Below are 19,525 nucleotides of genomic sequence, written 5' to 3'. Positions count from 1 at the left end.
CCCAGTCGTCCAAGTCAAGCAGACTGGGTCCTGGCCCTACATCCTGGCACTCATAGGGAACAGGAGGCCATTTAGGACACAAGCCCTGGTCATAACAATTACTATACAGTTCACCCTGTGTCACTTTAATTGTGTAATGAAATTCCCCTACATGAGATTCATGTTATTCTGTTGGAATGGCCGGGCTGGCTGTCGGTGGGGCCCGGGCTGGCTGTCGGTGGTCCCGTGCTGGCTGTCGGTGGTCCCGTGCTGGCTGTCGGTGGTCCCGTGCTGGCTGTCGGTGGGGCCCGTGCTGGCTGTCGGTGGGGCCCGTGCTGGCTGTCGGTGGGGCCCGTGCTGGCTGTCGGTGGGGCCCGTGCTGGCTGTCGGTGGGGCCCGTGCTGGCTGTCGGTGGGGCCCGTGCTGGCTGTCGGTGGGGCCCGTGCTGGCTGTCGGTGGGGCCCGTGCTGGCTGTCGGTGGGGCCCGTGCTGGCTGTCGGTGGGGCCCGTGCTGGCTGTCGGTGGGGCCCGTGCTGGCTGTCGGTGGGGCCCGGGCTGGCTGTCGGTGGGGCCCGGGCTGGCTGTCGGTGGGGCCCGGGCTGGGTGTCGGTGGTCCCCGGGCTGGCTGTCGGTGGTCCCCGGGCTGGCTGTCGGTGTGGCCCGGGCTGGCTGTCGGTGTGGCCCGGGCTGGCTGTCGGTGTGGCCCGCGCCGGGTGTCATCGGGTCCCGCGCCGGCTGTCGGTGGGTCCCGGGCCGGCTGTCGGTGGGGCCCGGGCCGGCTGTCGGTGGGGCCCGGGCTGGCTGTCGGTGGGTCCCTCGCTGGCTGTCGGTGGGGCCCGGGCTGGCTGTCGGTGGGGCCCGGGCTGGCTGTCGGTGGGGCCCGGGCTGGCTGTCGGTGGGGCCCGGGCTGGCTGTCGGTGGGGCCCGGGCTGGCTGTCGGTGGTCCTGCGCTGGCTGTCGGTGGGGCCCGGGCTGGCTGTCGGTGGGGCCCGGGCTGGCTGTCGGTGGGGCCCGGGCTGGCTGTCGGTGGTCCCTCGCTGGCTGTCGGTGGGGCCCGGGCTGGCTGTCGGTGGGGCCCGGGCTGGCTGTCGGTGGGGCCCGGGCTGGCTGTCGGTGGGGCCCGGGCTGGCTGTCGGTGGGGCCCGGGCTGGCTGTCGGTGGGGCCCGGGCTAGGAGAATTGCCTGTAACTGCTCATTTGTATGTTGGGAAAGGCGTCCGCCTGGCTGAAGGGACTCCATTCTAAATGTATGTATTTATTTTTGTTCGTGTTTTTAATGTTTATGGGTGTGGAACAGGGCTGAGGAAGCCTGTCCTGGCAGCCTTGTTGCTCCATCTGCTCGCCTCATGGTGTATTATCTGTTAGTCCAGCCAAGAGGAGCTGGGAGAGGCGGCCGTATGCAAAACGATCAATTAGCAGGTCCAGACAGCTGTCTGTTTGAAACGTGCTGTATTTAGGGTGAAGCTATCCGTCCTCCAGCATTGCCACACACACACACTGTTGTGGGCTTCAGCAAAGACGGTTTACTTCTCATACACTCAGCCAGCCAGCCAGCCAGTCAATCAGTCACTCAGCCAGCCAGCCTGCCAGTCAGCCAGTCAATCAGTCACTTACCCTGCCAGTCAGTCAGCCAGTCACTCAGCCAGTCACTCAGCCAGTCACTCAGCCAGTCACTCAGCCAGTCACTCGGCCAGCCAGTCACTCGGTCAGTCACTCAGCCAACCAGTCAGTCACTCGGTCAGTCACTCAGCCAACCAGTCAGTCAGTCAGTCAGTCAGTCACTCAGCCAGCCAGCCAGTCAGTCAGTCAGCCAGCCAGCCAGCCAGTCAGTCACTCAGCCAGCCAGCCAGTCACTCAGCCAGTCAGTCAGTCACTCAGCCAACCAGTCAGGCTGTGCCCCTGCCCAGTCACTCAGCCAGCCAGTCAGTCACTCAGCCAGCCAGCCAGTCAGTCACTCAGCCAGCCAGTCAGTCACTCAGCCAGCCAGTCAGGCTGTGCCCCTGCCCAGTCACTCAGCCAGCCAGTCAGTCACTCAGCCAGCCAGTCAGTCACTCAGCCAGCCAGCCAGTCAGTCACTCAGCCAGCCAGTCAGTCACTCAGCCAGCCAGTCAGGCTGTGCCCCTGCCCAGTCACTCAGCCAGCCAGTCAGTCACTCAGCCAGCCAGTCAGTCACTCAGCCAGCCAGTCAGTCACTCAGCCAGCCAGTCAGTCACTCAGCCAGCCAGTCAGTCACTCAGCCAGCCAGTCAGGCTTGTGCCCCATGCCCAGTCAGTCACTCAGCCAGCCAGCCAGTCAGTCACTCAGCCAGCCAGTCAGGCTGTGCCCCTGCCCAGTCAAGTGAAATCCATAGATTAGGGTCTAATGAATTTATTTAAATGGACAATTTTCCTTCTTTGAACTGTAATTCAGTCAAATCCTATAAATTGTTGCAAGTTGTGTTTTTAACTAATTTTCCTTCAGTAGTTAATTGCCTTGTCTTTCTGGCTCAGGTTGGATCAAATCAAATCAAATCAAATTGTATTGGTCACATACACATGGTTAGCAGATGTTATTGGTCACATACACATGGTTAGCAGATGTTATTGGTCACATACACATGGTTAGCAGATGTTATTGGTCACATACACATGGTTAGCAGATGTTATTGGTCACATACACATGGTTAGCAGATGTTATTGGTCACATACACATGGTTAGCAGATGTTATTGGTCACATACACATGGTTAGCAGATGTTATTGGTCACATACACATGGTTAGCAGATGTTATTGGTCACATACACATGGTTAGCAGATGGTATTGGTCACATACACATGGTTAGCAGATGTTATTGGTCACATACACATGGTTAGCAGATGTTATTGGTCACATACACATGGTTAGCAGATGTTATTGGTCACATACACATGGTTAGCAGATGTTATTGGTCACATACACATGGTTAGCAGATGTTATTGGTCACATACACATGGTTAGCAGATGTTATTGGTCACATACACATGGTTAGCAGATGTTATTGGTCACATACACATGGTTAGCAGATGTTATTGGTCACATACACATGGTTAGCAGATGTTATTGGTCACATACACATGGTTAGCAGATGGTATTGGTCACATACACATGGTTAGCAGATGTTATTGGTCACATACACATGGTTAGCAGATGTTATTGGTCACATACACATGGTTAGCAGATGTTATTGGTCACATACACATGGTTAGCAGATGTTATTGGTCACATACACATGGTTAGCAGATGTTATTGGTCACATACACATGGTTAGCAGATGTTATTGGTCACATACACATGGTTAGCAGATGTTATTGGTCACATACACATGGTTAGCAGATGTTATTGGTCCTCATACACATGGTTAGCAGATGTTATTGGTCACATACACATGGTTAGCAGATGGTATTGGTCACATACACATGGTTAGCAGATGTTATTGGTCACATACACATGGTTAGCAGATGTTATTGGTCACATACACATGGTTAGCAGATGTTATTGGTCCTCATACACATGGTTAGCAGATGTTATTGGTCACATACACATGGTTAGCAGATGTTATTGGTCACATACACATGGTTAGCAGATGTTATTGGTCACATACACATGGTTAGCAGATGTTATTGGTCACATACACATGGTTAGCAGATGTTATTGGTCACATACACATGGTTAACAGATGTTATTGGTCACATACACATGGTTAGCAGATGTTATTGGTCACATACACATGGTTAGCAGATGTTATTGGTCACATACACATGGTTAGCAGATGTTATTGGTCACATACACATGGTTAGCAGATGTTATTGGTCACATACACATGGTTAGCAGATGTTATTGGTCACATACACATGGTTAGCAGATGTTATTGGTCACATACACATGGTTAGCAGATGTTATTGGTCACATACACATGGTTAGCAGATGTTATTGGTCACATACACATGGTTAGCAGATGTTATTGGTCACATACACATGGTTAGCAGATGTTATTGGTCACATACACATGGTTAGCAGATGTTATTGGTCACATACACATGGTTAGCAGATGTTATTGGTCACATACACATGGTTAGCAGATGTTATTGGTCACATACACATGGTTAGCAGATGTTATTGGTCACATACACATGGTTAGCAGATGTTATTGGTCACATACACATGGTTAGCAGATGTTATTGGTCACATACACATGGTTAGCAGATGTTATTGGTCACATACACATGGTTAGCAGATGTTATTGGTCACATACACATGGTTAGCAGATGTTATTGGTCACATACACATGGTTAGCAGATGTTATTGGTCACATACACATGGTTAGCAGATGTTATTGGTCACATACACATGGTTAGCAGATGTTATTGGTCACATACACATGGTTAGCAGATGTTATTGGTCACATACACATGGTTAGCAGATGTTATTGGTCACATACACATGGTTAGCAGATGTTATTGGTCACATACACATGGTTAGCAGATGTTATTGGTCACATACACATGGTTAGCAGATGGTATTGGTCACATACACATGGTTAGCAGATGTTATTGGTCACATACACATGGTTAGCAGATGTTATTGGTCACATACACATGGTTAGCAGATGTTATTGGTCACATACACATGGTTAGCAGATGTTATTGGTCACATACACATGGTTAGCAGATGTTATTGGTCCTCATACACATGGTTAGCAGATGTTATTGGTCCTCATACACATGGTTAGCAGATGTTATTGGTCACATACACATGGTTAGCAGATGTTATTTGTCACATACACATGGTTAGCAGATGTTATTGGTCCTCATACACATGGTTAGCAGATGTTATTGGTCCTCATACACATGGTTAGCAGATGTTATTGGTCCTCATACACATGGTTAGCAGATGTTATTGGTCCTCATACACATGGTTAGCAGATGTTATTGGTCACATACACATGGTTAGCAGATGTTATTGGTCACATACACATGGTTAGCAGATGTTATTGGTCACATACACATGGTTAGCAGATGTTATTGGTCACATACACATGGTTAGCAGATGTTATTGGTCACATACACATGGTTAGCAGATGTTATTGGTCACATACACATGGTTAGCAGATGTTATTGGTCACATACACATGGTTAGCAGATGTTATTGGTCACATACACATGGTTAGCAGATGTTATTGGTCACATACACATGGTTAGCAGATGTTATTGGTCACATACACATGGTTAGCAGATGTTATTGGTCACATACACATGGTTAGCAGATGTTATTGGTCACATACACATGGTTAGCAGATGTTATTGGTCACATACACATGGTTAGCAGATGTTATTGGTCACATACACATGGTTAGCAGATGTTATTGGTCACATACACATGGTTAGCAGATGTTATTGGTCACATACACATGGTTAGCAGATGTTATTGGTCCACATACACATGGTTAGCAGATGTTATTGGTCACATACACATGGTTAGCAGATGTTAATGGTCACATACACATGGTTAGCAGATGTTATTGGTCACATACACATGGTTAGCAGATGTTATTGGTCACATACACATGGTTAGCAGATGTTATTGGTCACATACACATGGTTAGCAGATGTTATTGGTCACATACACATGGTTAGCAGATGTTATTGGTCACATACACATGGTTAGCAGATGTTATTGGTCACATACAAATGGTTAGCAGATGTTATTGGTCACATACACATGGTTAGCAGATGTTATTGGTCACATACACATGGTTAGCAGATGTTAATGGTCACATACACATGGTTAGTAGATGTTATTGGTCACATACACATGGTTAGCAGATGTTAATGGTCACATACACATGGTTAGCAGATGTTATTGGTCACATACACATGGTTAGCAGATGTTATTGGTCACATACACATGGTTAGCAGATGTTATTGGTCACATACACATGGTTAGTAGATGTTATTGGTCACATACACATGGTTAGCAGATGTTATTGGTCACATACACATGGTTAGCAGATGTTATTGGTCACATACACATGGTTAGCAGATGTTATTGGTCACATACACATGGTTAGCAGATGTTATTGGTCACATACACATGGTTAGCAGATGTTAATGGTCACATACACATGGTTAGCAGATGTTATTGGTCACATACACATGGTTAGCAGATGTTATTGGTCACATACACATGGTTAGCAGATATTATTTGTCACATACACATGGTTAGCAGATGGTAGTGCGAGTGTAGCGAAATGCTTGTGCTTCTATTTCCGACAATGCAGTGATAACCAACAAGTAATCTAACTAACAATTCCAAAACTACTGTCTTATACACAGTGTAAGGGGATAAAGAATATGTACATAAGGATATATGAATGAGTGATGGTACAGAGCAGCATACAGTAGATGGTATCGAGTACAGTATATACATATGAGATGAGTATGTAGACAAAGTAAACAAAGTGGCATAGTTAAAGTGGCTAGTGATACATGTATTACATAAGGATGCAGTCGATGATATAGAGTACAGTATATACGTATGCATATGAGATGAATAATGTAGGGTAAGTAACATTATATAAGGTAGCATTGTTTAAAGTGGCTAGTGATATATTTTACATCATTTCCCATCATTTCCCATTATTAAAGTGGCTGGAGTTGAGTCAGTGTGTTGGCAGCAGCCACTCAATGTTAGTGGTGGCTGTTTAACAGTCTGATGGCCTTGAGATAGAAGCTGTTTTTCAGTCTCTCTGTCCCAGCTTTGATGCACCTGTACTGACCTCGCCTTCTGGATGATAGCGGGGTGAACAGGCAGTGGTTCGGGTGGTTGATGTCCTTGATGATCTTTATGGCCTTCCTGTAACAACGGGTGGTGTAGGTGTCCTGGAGGGCAGGTAGTTTGCCCCGGTGATGCGTTGTGCAGTCCTCACTACCCTCTGCAGAGCCTTACGGTTGAGGGCGGAGCAGTTGCCGTACCAGGCGGTGATACAGCCCGCCAGGATGCTCTCGATTGTGCATCTGTAGAAGTTTGTGAGTGCTTTTGGTGACAAGCCAAATTTCTTCAGCCTCCTGAGGTTGAAGAGGCGCTGCTGCGCCTTCTTCACGACGCTGTCAGTGTGAGTGGACCAATTCAGTTTGTCTGTGATGTGTACGCCGAGGAACTTAAAACTAGCTACCCTCTCCACTACTGATGATTACCTACCTGAGGCATGTTTGATGGCTGATATTTGACCTGTTGGGGACGATGTTATCATTCAGTGTATAGGAGGTAGGAGTGAGAGTGAGAGTGAGAGTGAGAGTGAGAGAGTGAGAGAACATTTCAGAGGGTTCATTCTAGGTCAGTGAACAGCTGAGATGTACAGGTTTCTGGACCAAACAATCCACTGACTCCCAGCTGTTTTAATCTGTGACTCTGCGTTTGTGTCTGATGGGAAGTCATTGCGTAGTGAATCCACTCCTCTCCTGATTCTGCAGCATACATACCGTAGACCTCTTCTATCTTTCTATTGGTTGTCTTCCAGTCCAGCGAGCAGAGCGATTATTCACCGCGCCAGGCTACGGGCAGAAAACCAATAAGTTGATTTATACAGATTGAATGCACCAGATGCTCCCGGTGAATCAGGCTCCTGAACGTCACGTAAATCTGAGCTTGTTGATCTGTGATGGTGATGTATTCGGTCCCATCCGGACACAGCCGTTACTCTCCTCTGGGTTTATATAGGACCCACACGGAGGCTGCTTCACAAATACTGTTCTATTGTCTATGTGGTACCCTCAGGGTCTGGTCAGAATGTACAGTGTGTTTACATCATTCTCCCTGGGGGATAGTGTAGCGAAGATGTAGCGAGAATACACTCTGAATATACAGTGTGTTTACATCATTCTCCCTGGGGGATAGTGTAGTGAGAGTACACTCTGAATATACAGTGTGTTTACATCATTCTCCCTGGGGGACAGCGGAGTCAATCACCACCTTCCGGAGACACCTGAAACCCCACCTCTTTAAGGAATACCTAGGATAGGATAAGTAATCCCTCTCACCCCCCCCCCCTTTAAGATTTAGATGCACTATTGGATGGATGTCATCAGGTGAATGCACCAATTTGTAAGTCGCTCTGGATAAGAGCGTCTGCTAAATGACTTAAATGTAAATGTAGTGAAGATGTAGTGAGAATACACTCTACCATATGGACTGGATACAACACAATTATTGCAGTTCAGATTATTGGACTCCTAGGTGTCCTGACTGAGGATGGGATTGTGTATGATTCATGTGTGTTGTGTTCTGGTTGTCTGGTTCAGTGGGCGGGGCTCTAACTGGTTGTCTGGTTCGGTGGGCGGGGCTCTAACTGGTTGTCTGGTTCAGTGGGCGGGGCTCTAACTGGTTGTCTGGTTCAGTGGGCGGGGCTCTAACTGGTTGTCTGGTTCAGTGGGCGGGGCTCTAACTGGTTGTCTGGTTCAGTGGGCCTGGGCTCTAACTGGTTGTCTGGTTCAGTGGGCCTGGGCTCTAACTGGTTGTCTGGTTCAGTGGGCGGGGCTCTAACTGGTTGTCTGGGTCAGTGGGCGGGGCTCTAACTGGTTGTCTGGTTCAGTGGGCCTGGGCTCTAACTGGTTGTCTGGTTCAGTGGGCGGCGCTCTAACTGGTTGTCTGGTTCAGTGGGCCTGGGCTCTAACTGGTTGTCTGGTTCAGTGGGCGGGGCTCTAACTGGTTGTCTGGTTCAGTGGGCGGGGCTCTAACTGGTTGTCTGGTTCAGTGGGCGGGGCTCTAACTGGTTGTCTGGTTCAGTGGGCCTGGGCTCTAACTGGTTGTCTGGTTCAGTGGGCGGGGCTCTAACTGGTTATATCCTTTCCTCCCCCTGCAGCCAAAGACAAATCGGAGAAGATATTCGCCCTGTCGTTTGTGAAGCTGATGAGGTACGATGGGACGACCCTGAGGGACGGAGAGCACGATCTCATCGTATACAAGGTATGTAATATACAGGGTAGGTAATATAACACCACCTCATCGTATACAGGGTAATATAACACCACCTCATCGTATTCAGGGTAGGTAATATAACACCACCTCATCGTATTCAGGGTAGGTAATATAACACCACCTCATCGTATTCAGGGTAGGTAATATAACACCACCTCATCGTATTCAGGGTAATATAACACCACCTCATCGTATTCAGGGTAGGTACTATAACACCACCTCATCGTATACAGGGTAGGTAATATAACACCACCTCATCGTATTCAGGGTAGGTAATATAACACCACCTCATCGTATACAGGGTAGGTAATATAACACCACCTCATCGTATTCAGGGTAGGTAATATAACACCACCTCATCGTATTCAGGGTAGGTAATATAACACCACCTCATCGTATTCAGGGTAGGTAATATAACACCACCTCATCGTATACAGGTAATATAACACCACCTCATCGTATTCAGGGTAGGTAATATAACACTACCTCATCGTATTCAGGGTAGGTAATATAACACCACCTCATCGTATTCAGGGTAGGTAATATAACACCACCTCATCGTATTCAGGTAATATAACACCACCTCATCGTATACAGGGTAATATAACACCACCTCATCGTATTCAGGGTAGGTAATATAACACCACCTCATCGTATTCAGGGTAGGTAATATAACACCACCTCATCATATTCAGGGTAGGTAATATAACACCACCTCATCGTATTCAGGGTAAGTAGTATAACACCACGGACCAGGTATATGTGATTGTGTAATTCTGTATGACCCCCAGGCGGAGGCTAAGAAGCTGGAGGACTCGTCTCTGTACCTGAACCTGCCTGCTACCAAGGTGGAGCTGGAGGAGAAGGGATTGTCCACTACAGGGAAGGGTTCACACAACCTGGGCAACTGTACCATCAGCAAGGACTCCTTTCAGATAGCAACCCTGGTGTGTTCCACCAAGCTCACACAGAACGGTAAAGAGACTCCCTCCCTCCCTCTAGCACTCTCTCCTTCCAGTCCACTACAGCCTTCTCTCCCTCCTCTCCCTCCTATACTTTCTCTCTCTCTCTCTCCCTCTCCCTCCAGCCCTCCCTACTTCGCTCTCTCTCCACCGTTCTCTCTCTCTCTATCTCCATCTCTCACGCTCTCCCTCTCCCGCCAGCCCTCCTTACTTCTCCCTCTCCCTCTCCCCCCCACCAATCTCTCTCCATCCAGCCCTCTTTACTTCTCTCTCCCCCCTCCCTCCCTCCCTCCCTCCCTCCCTCCCTCCCTCCCTCCCTCCCTCCCTCCCTCCCTCCCCCTCCCTCCCTCCCTCCCTCCCCCTCCCTCCCTCCCTCCCTCCCTCCCTCCCTCCCTCCCCCTCCCTCCCTCCCTCCCTACCAGTAAAATAATATAATATAATAATATATGCCATTTAGCAGACGCTTTTATCCAAAGCGACTTACAGTCATGTGTGCATACATTCTACGTATGGGTGGTCCCGGGGATCGAACCCACTACCCTGGCGTTACAAGCGCCATGCTCTACCGTTACAAAGGACCAAGCTGGTACATATGACATGCTGATCCTCATCTAGAACTGTACCGTTGGACACCTCATTATAACTATATAGAATGTGTGTTGCTTAGACTGGTGCTTTCTGCTGTGAACTTGACTCTTGGCTTCTGGGCTCATGGCATCCTCTCCTAGAATGAACCAAACCCTAGGATGGTTTTCAATCCGTCTCGGGCTACAAGATGGGATGAACATGGGAACAAAGACCAGGGAAAGACTGGGCCACTGACTACAACAGCCCATCTTTTGGCACTTTAAATTCGTAGTTTTACTAGCCTACAGCCATTTCCTGTCCCGTCCCACCACGAAGACACATTCTGAATAAAGAGCGCTCTGACTCAGATCATGTGAAACAGAGATGGAGATGAAGAATTAAAAGAAAGAGAATTTCTGCTATGCTCCCAGGGAGCCATTGAAACAACTCAGTGTTGTTTAAGTACCTCTCCATTACAGTCCAGTCACATAGCAGCTATATGCAGCAGTTCTCTCTCTCTCTCTACCTCTTCTCTCAGGAATGAGAGGCTGCTGCATATCACAACGCTGCATCCTATACCCTATATAGGGCACTGCTTTTGACCAGAGCTTGGTGACAGAGCTTTCTCCTCATGTTCTTCTCTACTGTGTTTCTCCTCATGTTCTTCTCTCTCTGTTTCTCCTCATGTTCTTCTCTACTGTGTTTCTCCTCATGTTCTTCTCTCTCTGTTTCTCCTCATGTTCTTCTCTCTCTGTTTCTCCTCATGTTCTTCTCTCTCTGTTTCTCCTCATGTTCTTCTCTCTCTGTTTCTCCTCATGTTCTTCTCTCTCTGTGTTTCTCCTCATGTTCTTCTCTCTACTGTGTTTCTCCTCATGTTCTTCTCTACTGTGTTTCTCCTCATGTTCTTCTCTCTCTGTTTCTCCTCATGTTCTTCTCTCTCTGTGTTTCTCCTCATGTTCTTCTCTCTATGTGTTTCTCCTCATGTTCTTCTCTCTCTGTGTTTCTCCTCATGTTCTTCTCTCTCTGTTTCTCCTCATGTTCTTCTCTCTGTGTTTCTCCTCATGTTCTTCTCTCTCTCTGTTTCTCCTCATGTTCTTCTCTCTCTGTGTTTCACCTCAGGTTTTTCTCTCTCTGTTTCTCCTCATGTTCTTCTCTCTCTGTGTTTCTCCTCATGTTCTTCTCTCTATGTGTTTCTCCTCATGTTCTTCTCTCTCTGTTTCTCCTCATGTTCTTCTCGCTCTGTTTCTCCTCATGTTCTTCTCTCTCTGTGTTTCTCCTGACTTCCTTCTCGACTGTGTTTCTCCTGATGTTCTTCTCGACTGTGTTTCTCCTGACTTCCTTCTCGACTGTGTTTCTCCTGATGTTCTTCTCGACTGTGTTTCTCCTGACTTCCTTCTCTACTGTGTTTCTCCTGACTTCCTTCTCTACTGTGTTTCTCCTGACTTCCTTCTCTACTGTGTTTCTCCTGACTTCCTTCTCTACTGTGTTTCTCCTGACTTCCTTCTCTACTGTGTTTCTCCTGATGTTCTTCTCTCTGGGCCGGGGTCTGGGCCGGGGTCTGGGGCGGGGTCTGGGGTCTGAGGTGGGGTCTGAGGTTTTACACACCCTCCGTCCTCCCCCCTCCGTCCACCCCCTATTACACACCCTCCGTCCTCCCCCCTATTACACACCCTCCGTCCTCCCCCTATTACACACCCTCCGTCCTCCCCCTATTACACACCCTCTGTCCTCCCCCTCCGTCCTCCCCCTATCACTCACCCCCCTGCTGACTGAGCCCCTCTCCTCACTCCGAAGTGTTACTAGAGATTTCCTCTACCTCATCTCAGTTTAAATATCTTTAATGTGCTTCCCTATGGACCGCCATCCAGCTTCCCGGATATCCCAGAGTCCCCGGACCGTTTCCATCTGAGATGAAACTCTCCTTTTAATCAAGCTAGATTTATGCGTCCGCCAGCCCTGGGAGCCGACGGCGTTGGTGAGAAGTGGCTGTGGTCTCTTCTCTTTCCAGGGGGTTGGCACTACAGTCGTGGGACTTTGTCACAGGCAGAAGGACAGCTTGAGAAAATAGGGAGATGAAATGACCTGAGAGAGATATCATCTGCAGTGCCTCCTCTCTACCCAGTATACTGAACCCTGATAGGTGGATACCCAGTATACTGAACCCTGATAGGTTGATACCCAGAAGTGCCTCCTCTCTAAACTTGTTGTGGTCAGATACACAGAGGTAAGAGCCTTGTGGAGCTCCTCTCCTCTCCTGTCTTTCTGATCGTTGCTGAGTGTTGGCGCTGCAGTTGTACAGATTTGTCACTCCTGGCGAGGCCTGTTTAAATAAGACCAGAGGACTGAACCCTGATAGGTGGATACCCAGAAGACTGAACCCTGATAGGGGGATACCCAGAAGACTGAACCCTGATAGGTTGAAACCCAGAAGACTGAACCCTGATAGGTTGATACCCAGAAGACTGAACCCTGATAGGTTGATACCCAGAAGACTGAACCCTGATAGGTGGATACCCAGAAGACTGAACCCTGATAGGTTGATACCCAGAAGACTGAACCCTGATAGGTGGATACCCAGGGTATTTATCACCTTCAGTGTCCAGAAGCTTGATTGACTCAAGTTACAGACAGAGAAGAGGAGGAAGGTGAGAGGGGGTTGAGTTTGAGGAGGGGGTCCCTTATGGCTCAGTTGGTAGAGTATGGTGCTTGCAACGACAGGGTTGAGTTTGAGGAGGGGGTCCCTTAAGGCTCAGTTGGTAGAGTATGGTGCTTGCAACGACAGGGTTGAGTTTGAGGAGGGGGTCCCTTATGGCTCAGTTGGTAGAGCATGGTGCTTGCAACGACAGGGGTTGAGTTTGAGGAGGGGGTCCCTTATGGCTCAGTTGGTAGAGCATGGTGCTTGCAACGACAGGGGTTGAGTTTGAGGAGGGGGTCCCTATGGCTCAGTTGGTAGAGCATGGTGCTTGCAATGACAGGGGTTGTGGGTTTAGATTCCCACCGGGGACCAGTTGAAAATGTTTGTACTCATTACTGTAAGTCTCTCTGGAAGAGAACGAGCTAAATGACTCAAATGTACATGAATCAGAAGAGAGCAGAGGAGGGGGGGGGGGTGGAGGAGAGGGAGGCGGAACAGGGAGAGGAGGAGGAGTTATTAGGATTTTTTAAATTAATATTTTTTAAATTTAACCTTTATTTAACTAGGCAAGTCTGTTAATAACACACTCTTATTTACAATGATGGCCTAGGAACAGTGGGGTTAACTGGTCTAGGAACAGTGGGTTAACTGGTCTAGGAAGAGTGGGTTATCTGGTCTAGGAACAGTGGGTTAACTGGTCTAGTGGGTTAACTGGTCTAGTGGGTTAACTGGTCTAGTGGGTTAACTGGTCTAGTGGGTTAACTGGTCTAGTGGGTTAACTGGTCTAGTGGGTTAACTGGTCTAGGAACAGTGGGTTAACTGGTCTAGTGGGTTAACTGGTCTAGGAACAGTGGGGTTAACTGGTCTAGGAACAGTGGGTTAACTGGTCTAGGAACAGTGGGTTAACTGGTCTAGGAACAGTGGGTTAACTGGTCTAGGAACAGTGGGTTAACTGGTCTAGGAACAGGGGGTTAACTGGTCTAGGAACAGGGGGTTAACTGGTCTAGGAACAGTGGGGTTAACTGGTCTAGGAACAGTGGGTTAACTGGTCTAGGAACAGTGGGTTAACTGGTCTAGGAACAGTGGGTTAACTGGTCTAGGAACAGTGGGTTAACTGGTCTAGGAACAGGGGGTTAACTGGTCTAGGAACAGGGGGTTAACTGGTCTAGGAACAGGGGGTTAACTGGTCTAGGAACAGTGGGTTAACTGGTCTAGGAACAGTGGGTTAACTGGTCTAGGAACAGGGGTTAACTGGTCTAGGAACAGTGGGTTAACTGGTCTAGGAACAGTGGGTTAACTGGTCTAGGAACAGGGGGTTAACTGGTCTAGGAACAGGGGTTAACTGGTCTAGGAACAGTGGGTTAACTGGTCTAGGAACAGTGGGTTAACTGGTCTAGGAACAGGGGGTTAACTGGTCTAGGAACAGTGGGTTAACTGGTCTAGGAACAGTGGGTTAACTGGTCTAGGAACAGGGGTTAACTGGTCTAGGAACAGGGGGTTAACTGGTCTAGGAACAGGGGTTAACTGGTCTAGGAACAGGGGTTAACTGGTCTAGGAACAGGGGTTAACTGGTCTAGGAACAGGGGGTTAACTGGTCTAGGAACAGTGGGTTAACTGGTCTAGGAACAGTGGGTTAACTGGTCTAGGAACAGTGGGTTAACTGGTCTAGGAACAGGGGGTTAACTGGTCTAGGAACAGGGGGTTAACTGGTCTAGGAACAGTGGGTTAACTGGTCTAGGAACAGTGGGTTAACTGGTCTAGGAACAGTGGGTTAACTGGTCTAGGAACAGTGGTGTTAACCGCCTTGTTTGGGGCAGAACGACAGATTTTGACCTTGTCAGCTCGGGGATTGGATCTAGCAGTCTTTCGGGTTACTGGCCCAACTCTCTAACCACTAGGCTACCTGCTCTAACCACTAGGCTACCTGCTCTAACCACTAGGCTACCTGCTCTAACCACTAGGCTACCTGCTCTAACCACTAGGCTACCTGCTCTAACCACTAGGCTACCTGCTCTAACCACTAGGCTACCTGGTTCTAACCACTAGGCTACCTGCTCTAACCACTAGGCTACCTGCTCTAACCACTAGGCTACCTGCTCTAACCACTAGGCTACCTGCTCTAACCACTAGGCTACCTGCTCTAACCACTAGGCTACCTGCTCTAACCACTAGGCTACCTGCTCTAACCACTAGGCTACCTGCTGATCAGCAGGGAGGCTGGGGACCAGGTAGCCTCACCAGTCAGGTCTCATCTGTGATGGATGTCATTTACTACGGAGCTGTGTGTTTGCAGACAAGACTGGATCAAGAGCCTGTCAGGGCCAAATAGATTTCTCCTGCTTGAGAGAGAGAGAGAGAGAGAGAGAGAGAGAGAGAGAGTAGGCTACAGTAGTGCTTTCAACAGTGGGGGGTGGACTCAGTCTCCATCACTGACTAGATAGATATCTCCTCCAGCTCAGTATGTGATGTGTCTCCTCCAGCTCAGTATGTGATGTCTCCTCCAGCTCAGTATGTGATGTCTCCTCCAGCTCAGTATGTGATGTGTCTCCTCTAGCTCAGTATGTGATGTGTCTCCTCCAGCTCAGTATGTGATGTGTCTCCTCCAGCTCAGTATGTGATGTGTCTCCTCCAGCTCAGTATGTGATGTGTCTCCTCTAGCTCAGTATGTGATGTGTCTCCTCCAGCTCAGTATGTGGTGTCTCCTCCAGCTCAGTATGTGATGTGTCTCCTCTAGCTCAGTATGTGATGTGTCTCCTCCAGCTCAGTATGTGATGTCTCCTCCAGCTCAGTATGTGATGTGTCTCCTCCAGCTCAGTATGTGATGTGTCTCCTCCAGCTCAGTATGTGATGTGTCTCCTCCAGCTCAGTATGTGATGTGTCTCCTCTAGCTCAGTATGTGATGTGTCTCCTCTAGCTCAGTATGTGATGTGTCTCCTCCAGCTCAGTATGTGATGTGTCTCCTCCAGCTCAGTATGTGATGTGTCTCCTCCAGCTCAGTATGTGATGTCTCCTCTAGCTCAGTATGTGATGTGTCTCCTCCAGCTCAGTATGTGATGTGTCTCCTCCAGCTCAGTATGTGATGTGTCTCCTCTAGCTCAGTATGTGATGTGTCTCCTCCAGCTCAGTATGTGATGTGTCTCCTCTAGCTCAGTATGTGATGTGTCTCCTCTAGCTCAGTATGTGATGTGTCTCCTCTAGCTCAGTATGTGATGTGTCTCCTCCAGCTCAGTATGTGATGTGGCTCCTCTAGCTCAGTATGTGATGTGTCTCCTCCAGCTCAGTATGTGATGTGTCTCCTCCAGCTCAGTATGTGATGTGTCTCCTCCAGCTCAGTATGTGATGTGTCTCCTCCAGCTCAGTATGTGATGTGTCTCCTCTAGCTCAGTATGTGATGTGTCTCCTCTAGCTCAGTATGTGATGTGTCTCCTCCAGCTCAGTATGTGATGTGTCTCCTCTAGCTCAGTATGTGATGTGTCTCCTCTAGCTCAGTATGTGATGTGTCTCCTCTAGCTCAGTATGTGATGTGTCTCCTCCAGCTCAGTATGTGATGTGTCTCCTCCAGCTCAGTATGTGATGTGTCTCCTCTAGCTCAGTATGTGATGTGTCTCCTCTAGCTCAGTATGTGATGTGTCTCCTCCAGCTCAGTATGTGATGTGTCTCCTCCAGCTCAGTATGTGATGTCTCCTCCAGCTCAGTATGTGATGTCTCCTCCAGCTCAGTATGTGATGTGTCTCCTCCAGCTCAGTATGTGATGTGTCTCCTCCAGCTCAGTATGTGATGTGTCTCCTCCAGCTCAGTATGTGATGTGTCTCCTCCAGCTCAGTATGTGATGTGTCTCCTCCAGCTCAGTATGTGATGTGTCTCCTCCAGCTCAGTATGTGATGTGTCTCCTCCAGCTCAGTATGTGATGTCTCCTCCAGCTCAGTATGTGATGTCTCCTCCAGCTCAGTATGTGATGTGTCTCCTCTCCATCTCTCCTCTCCATCTCTCCATCTCTCCTCTCCATCTCTCCATCTCTCCTCTCCATCTCTCCATCTCTCCTCTCCATCTCTCCTCTCCATCTCTCCTCTCCATCTCTCCTCTTCATCTCTCCTCTTCATCTCTCCTCTTCATCTCTCCTCTCCATCTCTCCTCTCCATCTCTCCTCTCCATCTCTCCTCTCCATCTCTCCTCTCCATCTCTCCTCTCCATCTCTCCTCTCCATCTCTCCTCTCCATCTCTCCTCTCCATCTCTCCTCTCCATCTCTCCTCTCCATCTCTCCTCTCCATCTCTCCTCTCCATCTCTCCTCTCCATCTCTCCTCTCCATCTCTCCTCTTCATCTCTCCTCTTCATCTCTCCTCTTCATCTCTCCTCTTCATCTCTATCTGAATTTATTATGGTCCCAAGACCCACAACTGTTCTGCCTGCGGCTATGGAATCCTGACCTGTTCACCGGATGTGCTACCTGTGCCAGACCTATTATTTGACAATGCTGGTCATTTATGAACATTTGAACATCTTGGCCATGTTCTGTTATAATCTCCACCCGGCACAGCCAGAAGAGGACTGGCCACCCCTCATAGCCTGGTTCCTCTCTAGGTTTCTTCCTAGGTTTTGGCCTTTTCTAGGGAGTTTTTCCTAGCCAACATGCTTCTACATCTGCATTGCTTGCCGTTTGGGGTTTTAGGTTGGGTTTCTGTACAGCACTTTGAGATATCAGCTGAGGAACGAAGGGCTATATAAATACATTTGATTGGTTGGTTGATGAAGGGCTTTATAAATACATTTGATTTGATTGTCCTGAGTGATGCCAACAAGTCTTCAACATAACACAGCTTCATACATATGCATAGCACATATACACAGCACATATACACAGCACATATATACAGCACATATATACAGCACATATATACAGCACATATATATACATAGCACATATATACAGCACATATATACAGCACATATATACAGCACATATATACAGCACATATATACAGCACATATATACAGCACATATACACAGCACATATACACAGCACATATATACAGCACATATATACAGCACATATATACAGCACATATATACAGCACATATATACAGCACATATATACAGCACATATATACATAGCACATATATACATAGCACATATATACATAGCACATATATACATAGCACATATATACAGCACATATATACAGCACATATATACAGCACATATATACAGCACATATATACAGCACATATATACAGCACATATATACAGCACATATATACAGCACATATATACAGCACATATATACAGCACATATATACAGCACATATATACATAGCACATATATACATAGCACATATATACAGCACATATATACAGCACATATACACAGCACATATACACAGCACATATACACAGCACATATACACAGCACATATATACAGCACATATATACAGCACATATATACAGCACATACATAGAGATGGATGTTTTAACAAGCTCTACCAGGTGAAAAATCCCTCTAAGGTGGTCTGTCTGCCTGCCTGCCGTTCTGTCTGTCTGTCTGCTGTTCTGTCTGTCTGTCTGCCTGCCTGCCGTTCAGTCTGCCTGCCTGCCTGCCGTTCTGTCTGCCTGTCTGCCTGTCTGCCTGTCTGCCGTTCTGTCTGTCTGTCTGCCGTTCTGTCTGTCTGTCTGCCTGCCTGCCGTTCTGTCTGCCTGTCTGTCTGCCGTTCTGTCTGTCTGTCTGCCTGCCTGCCTGCCGTTCTGTCTGCCTGTCTGCCTGCCTGCCATTCTGTCTGTCTGTCTGCCTGCCTGCCGTTCTGTCTGCCTGCCTGCCGTTCAGTCTGCCTGCCTGCCGTTCTGCCTGCCTGTCTGCCGTTCTGCCTGCCTGTCTGCCGTTCTGCCTGCCTGTCTGCCGTTCTGCCTGTCTGTCTGCCGTTCTGTCTGTCTGCCGTTCTGTCTGTCTGCCGTTCTGTCTGTCTGCCGTTCTGTCTGTCTGCCGTTCTGTCTGTCTGCCGTTCTGTCTGTCTGCCGTTCTGTCTGTCTGCCGTTCTGTCTGTCTGCCGTTCTGTCTGTCTGCCGGTCTGTCTGTCTGCCGTTCTGCCTGTCTGCCGTTCTGCCTGTCTGCCGTTCTGCCGTTCTGCCCGTCTGCCGTTCTGCCTGTCTGCCGTTCTGCCTGTCTGCCGTTCTGCCTGTCTGCCGTTCTGCCTGCCTGTCTGCCTGTCTGCCGGTCTGCCTGTCTGCCTGTCTGTCTGTCTGCCGTTCTGCCGTTCTGCCTGTCTGCCGTTCTGCCGTTCTGCCGTTCTGCCTGTCTGCCGTTCTGCCGTTCTGCCGTTCTGCCTGTCTGCCTGTCTGCCTGTCTGCCTGTCTGCCTGTCTGCCTGTCTGCCTGTCTGCCTGTCTGCCTGTCTGCCG

At 48.5% G+C, this 19,525-nt stretch overlaps 1 protein-coding gene across 2 annotated transcripts in view; it reads left to right on the top strand.

Moving 5' to 3' along the window:
* Positions 1-19,525, top strand: part of LOC124018334 (dedicator of cytokinesis protein 1-like) — a 173,744-nt gene that overhangs the window by 103,936 nt on the left and 50,283 nt on the right. For both annotated transcript variants that reach the window (XM_046333608.1, XM_046333607.1), the window contains exons 17-18: positions 8,854-8,957; positions 9,761-9,944. In XM_046333608.1, coding sequence (XP_046189564.1) covers positions 8,854-8,957; positions 9,761-9,944 — 288 coding nt within the window. The remainder of the gene's footprint in view (positions 1-8,853; positions 8,958-9,760; positions 9,945-19,525) is intronic.

The sequence above is a fragment of the Oncorhynchus gorbuscha genome, unplaced genomic scaffold, assembly GCF_021184085.1.
Source record: "Oncorhynchus gorbuscha isolate QuinsamMale2020 ecotype Even-year unplaced genomic scaffold, OgorEven_v1.0 Un_scaffold_480, whole genome shotgun sequence".
Lineage (NCBI taxonomy): Eukaryota > Metazoa > Chordata > Actinopteri > Salmoniformes > Salmonidae > Oncorhynchus > Oncorhynchus gorbuscha.
This window is presented reverse-complemented; position numbering and strand designations above follow the sequence as displayed.